This window comes from Sminthopsis crassicaudata, chromosome 3 (assembly GCF_048593235.1).
Source record: "Sminthopsis crassicaudata isolate SCR6 chromosome 3, ASM4859323v1, whole genome shotgun sequence".
NCBI classification, from domain to species: domain Eukaryota; kingdom Metazoa; phylum Chordata; class Mammalia; order Dasyuromorphia; family Dasyuridae; genus Sminthopsis; species Sminthopsis crassicaudata.
The window spans coordinates 76,748,511-76,753,932 of NC_133619.1; the positions used below are offsets into that span (position 1 = coordinate 76,748,511).

Genomic DNA, 5,422 nt, shown 5'->3' on the forward strand with positions numbered 1-5,422 from the left:
GATCATAGCTTTTAGAGTTGTAAATAGGCTAATAAATACTGTGTTGATCTGGTTTTCCTGTTATATTCTATGAATAAAAATATTTTTTTACTCAATGTGTCAGAGTTCCCAATTTATCTTTGGTAGTTTCTCTATACTGCCACACAGACCCTTGTAAGTCAGTACATACATAATAGTTTGAAAATCATACAGTTTAAAGAAGAAACTAAATTCATGGGAATTCTTATTTTTAAAAATGAAAGTAAGAAGAGAATACAATGAATCAATTTAACTCAATCCCTATCTCCTTTCTGCCTTTGGAAGAAGAGCTTAATCATTTAGATCAAACATTTTTCATTATGTATACTCCACTATTTGCAGACTCTTATATAGTATGGAAACAAATTTGTATTCTTAAAAGGGCCTGACTCATGGAAGGGAGCAGGGAGAAGGGGGAAATTGGAACACAAGGTTTATCAATGGTCAATGTTGAAAAATCATTCTCACATATGAAATATAAAATAAACTTCAATAAAAAAGAAATGAATAAAACAAATTTAGAAAAGCATGGGAGGCATATGAATAGATGCAGAGTAAAGTAAGCAAACATGGGAAGGCAGTATACATAATGATTAATATGATATAAATTAAAAGGACAACAATGTTTTTCATAATGATCAAGTATAGCTTCAGAAAAAGCCATATTACAATGCTTTTGCTTTCTTATTTTGTAATCTGGGATATGAGGAATACTACATATACTATCATGCTTGTTTGCTGTATTGGTTAGTTTTGCTGACTTACTTTTAAAAAAAAAGTTTTTATATTTCCCCCTACATTTATTTTAGAGAGTTTTCTCTCTAGATATAGACAGAAATAAAATTAATGTGAAAACAGCAAAAGAAGAAAGAAAGAAAGAAAGAAAGAAAGAAAGAAAGAAAGAAAGAAAGAAAGAAAGAAAGAAAGAAAGAAAGAAAGAAAGAAAGAAAGAAAGAAAGAAAGAAAGACCTAAATTCAAATCCTGTTAAAGTTGATCAAGTAATTGGGCCTTGGTTTCTTCACCTGCCTAATGAGAATGCTGGATTAGATTTCCTAGATCTCTCCTTACTCCATATACTGTAATTCTAGTGACATGTTCAGTAACTAAAGAAACTTTTATTTAACTTTCAAATAGTCTAATGTGTGAGAAGAATGTGATTTAATATGGAAATTACATTCTTTCAAAGAAAGGAACAAAAGTCAAGAAAAAGGTGTATATGCTTACATATATATGTGTATGTATACATATGTATTTATACACACACACACACACATATATATATATATATATATAATGTATTTTAAAAATTACACTACGTTTAAATTTGGAATTTGATTTATTTTCTCTTTATTCCTAGGTCACTGGTAACTCTTCAAATTAATCTAGACCCACTCTTATGCTTATGGATGTTCATCAGATCTTCAATCAACTCTTTCTTCTTCAGGAGTGGGGCTCTTAGCAACTGAGAATATGTACCTGAAAGCAAAAAGGGAAATAAATAATAGATCATAAAATTGTTTGGAGACTAATACTAGGGTAAATTGTTATTCAATAGGAAGTTACTACATCTGTAATCACTACGCATAGGTAGTATAGGTTTATACACATAGCAATCTTTGTGCAATCATATCTACTGTACTCAAAGCAGTCATTTATCCCAAATCAGTAAATCAAAATAAACTTCTCTTTAAATCATTGAAACTTAGATTTTTTTCTATTTCTGAACCACATTTGCTATAATGCTCAATATTTTAAAATTAACTTTTATTTATGTCTCTTTTATATTAGAAGAATTTCCCAATATATACTCCTACCCTCCCATCTCCACTGAAAGTATCTGAAGAATTTCTTTGTGCTATTGGTTTTAATAGGCTTTGGCCTATTGGTTTCAGTCCCTTTGCTATTGATGTCTAGAACAACTATACACATTTTTAGTGATTGAATATACTTTATTATAAAGAAGAAAAAACAAAAATTCTCTACTTTTCTAGAATGTAATAATGGCATGGCTTTGTTGTGCAACTTCATAAAAAATATAGCATATTAGAAGTGATGTAAAAGACATTATCATGAGCACATATCAAAAGAGGAGATGATCTGGCCATGAATTAACAATGAGGGACATTAAAGTTATTGGGAAAACACATCCAGAAAGATGAGAAGCCCCCACTCAGGGAAGAGATTTTGAGACAAAGAGGAGAAAAAGAATGAGAGAGGACAAATGCTTAGTCTACATTATACATTAATATCGGAGAGATACTAAAAACAAAAGACACCAAAAAAAGGAAAACCAGAAGATCTCCAATGTGTTGAATCAATTCTCCATAAAGGGTTTATAAGAAAATATAGCTGCTGGGGGCAGCCAAGGGGTGCAGTGGATAGAGCACTAGACTTAGAGTCAGATAGATTCATCTTGAGTTCAAATTTGAATTTAAGATACTACTGTGTTATCTTGGGCAAATCACTTTGCCTGTTTCTAATCTGGCAAACAAGTTCAGCAGATTTGCCAAGACAACACAAATGGGTTCATGAAGAATCAGACACGACTGAAACAATCAAACAACAAAACAGACAAAAATCACATCAAATTAAAAGCTATGGAAGTTATATTGGCTTATACCAATGAAAGCTGTATCAGAGATTTGCAAATATACTCAAATGTTTATTCATCCAATTTACTATTCTGAAGGTAACCCGGACATACATGTTTTTTAAAGCGGTCTGATTATTCTTGATGTTAATTCTCAGAGATTAGGAATAGACCTCAAAATATTATAGTTTCTCATTGTCACTATGAATATATTTAAACTTTTTCTAAATTATTTTATTTTCAGCTTCAATCACCTTTGAAACAAAAATTAACAGAAAAATTTAGATATTAGCCTTGACTGAGAGAAAACAATTTTTATTCCATGATTTAAGTTGGATGTTTTGCATTTGTCTACATTGAAACACCAGATTTCTTTATTTTTCACAGTATCATATTATAGCTGTAAGGGATCTTAGGACTCATTTAGTTCAAAGTCCTCATTTATAGATGTGGAAATTGAGACCTAAAAAAGTAAATTAACTTGGTGGAAGTCACATCAGTTCATTTTTATTTTTAATGTTTATAAAAATAAAAAGCTCAAACTTAGGAAATCTATTAAAATTTAGTTTTACAAAGCAAATTAAAGATTGATCATTTAAAGATTCTATATACCTACCAAAGAACATACTATGTAAAATACTGAATTCATAAAAATGTGATGATCACATAGTTTCAAAAATATTAACTACTTATAAAACAAAGCACACCTGTATTTCTTATACATTTATCTTAAGGTTCCACTTCTTGAAAATGATATTCCCTTAGAGGAGGTATATTCCCTTAGATGAAGACAACCACTTCCTTTATCTTTATCTTTATTGTAATATTCTTTACTCCCAAAGGCATACCAACTGGAAACTTTCAGAATATAAGATGATACCTCCAGTATCAAATTCAGCCTCCTAAAAGATTTAATTAGAATTTTAGGATGAAAAGTCTCCCTTTTCCTTTAAGTATTTCATTTTAGTATCTTCTTTTAATTCTGAACAGATAGAATAATTGCTTTCTGATTTCATACAAAATAATTTACTCCAAATATTAAAACAACTGAACAAAATTTTATGTTCACTCATTCCAAATTTGGCTAGTGTCTCTACTCAAAGCTTATGTTCACCCCTTGTATCATTGAATGATAGTAAAGTAGCTTCAGAGGCTTTAGCAAATCTTGGAGTTTTTGTTAAAGAAGAATATGGTTTAACATATATTGGACTACTTGCCATCTAGTAGAGGGGGTGGGAGAAGGGGAGGAAATTGGAACACAAGATTTTGCAAGGGCTAATGTTGAAGAATTGTCTACGCATATGTTTTGAAAATAAAAAGCTTTAATTAGAAAAAGAGAAAAATCTAAAAAGAGAGAATATGGCTGCTGTATAGAACAATGGTCAAAAATTCACTGGCTGACCCAGCAATTGTTCGTCTTACAGCGCATAATCAACATAGGTGTCCCAGAAGAATTGAGCCAGGTCCCAGAATTAAGAAACTAAAAAAGGAGAAAGATTGCTCTCATTGATGGCCTGCCTTGAAATTTGAGTTATAAGTCAGATAACTATTAGTATATTCTTCTGAACACCAAGAGAGTCATGTTCAGATGAAAAAAAAAAATTAAGGCTGAGAGAGAGAGGTGGTTACCTAAGATCACACTGCTAGTAAATTTCTATCTAGTACAAAACTCCAATCTTGTTTTCCCGACTCTGTCTGTCACCTATCCATACTCTATCCACTTTGCTTACCAGTTGCCCATTGGCAATGGATTGAAGATCTTTTTTGATTTTCTGTTTTAACCACAGGTAAGAAGGAACTTTCTAAAACTTTTGCTTTGGAACACAGAATTGTTAATGTCCTTTGGTGAATCATGCCTTCTTATAATTTTTATTCTCATACCAAATGCTTTTATCTGGTTCTTAGTTTTAAGAATGATGGAGGCAATCACTAAAAAAATTAACTCCCTGCAACTGCACAGGAGTGCCTCAGGTACGCCTTTGCACAAATTGTGAGTAACAATAAAACTCTACACTCTTTACTTCCACTTGCGCTTCCATACACACATATCCTCTTCGAGTTAACAGAAATAAAAAGCAAAAGGCTTACTTCCTGTGTGCTGTGAATTGGTTGTGGATAGTTTCTCTTTATCTCCAGCCAGCTGTCTCTTTCCTAGGCCATGGTTCCTGGAGAGCACACAGTCTATATAGATATCCCAGAAGAGTTGAGCCAGGTCCCAAAAGAGGGCCCCATGCTGCAAGTTCTCAGATGATTTCAAGTGGATCATAAAGTCCCAAAATCCTTCCACAGTGTTAGAAATGGGTGGCTTCCTCATCTCCAAAAGGTGCATTGAAGAGGATTCCCAGCACTGAGGATCTGCTTTGCTCAGAGCCATGAGATCTATTTGGTTTTGACAGAAGAAAGGTGATACACAGCACAGTCCCATAATGAGTAGGGTACAGGTGAGTCTCATGGTGCAATGAATCCTTCCTGGGTTCCCAAAATCTGCCATGATACTGAAATAGCACAGAAAGGAAGACCATAAATTCCTTGCCTTGGGAGAAAAGAGAACCATATTAGGATGCTTAAAATGAGGAAACTGATGTCCTGCCAGCAAATTTCTCATTTCCAGGATAAGTGATATGAAAACAAGATGTAGGAGCCAGCAAAATAATCATAAATAGGATGAGAAAGGGGGAGTTTTCCCCAGTATACCAACAAAGGAAGTACTTTCCTTCCATGACCTCTTGGACTTGTTTTGGATCATCCCCTAATGGTACAATCACTGGTACCCCTCTTCTGGTCCCCTTCTACTTCCCCATATTTCTTCTCCT

At 33.0% G+C, this 5,422-nt stretch overlaps 1 protein-coding gene across 1 annotated transcript; it reads right to left on the reverse strand.

Annotated features, from left to right (window-relative positions):
- Positions 1–1,391: 1,391 nt before the first annotated feature.
- FAM237A (family with sequence similarity 237 member A) lies at positions 1,392–5,100 on the reverse strand. Its single transcript, XM_074307704.1, has 2 exons — positions 4,693–5,100; positions 1,392–1,499 (listed from the first exon to the last, which is right to left on the reverse strand). The coding sequence occupies exons 1-2, from the start codon at positions 5,098–5,100 to the stop codon at positions 1,392–1,394; spliced, it is 516 nt and encodes a 171-aa protein (XP_074163805.1).
- Positions 5,101–5,422: the final 322 nt, after the last annotated feature.

Excerpts from the sequence above, each read along its gene's own strand:
- FAM237A (XM_074307704.1), bottom strand. The coding sequence starts at position 5,100 with ATGGCAGATTTTGGGAACCCAGGAAGGATTCATTGCACCATGAGACTC. Across the intron at positions 1,500-4,692 it reads CACAGCACACAGGAAGTAAG|TCAGGTACATATTCTCAGTT; the intron begins CCTTTTGCTTTT and ends CCCTTTTTGCTT.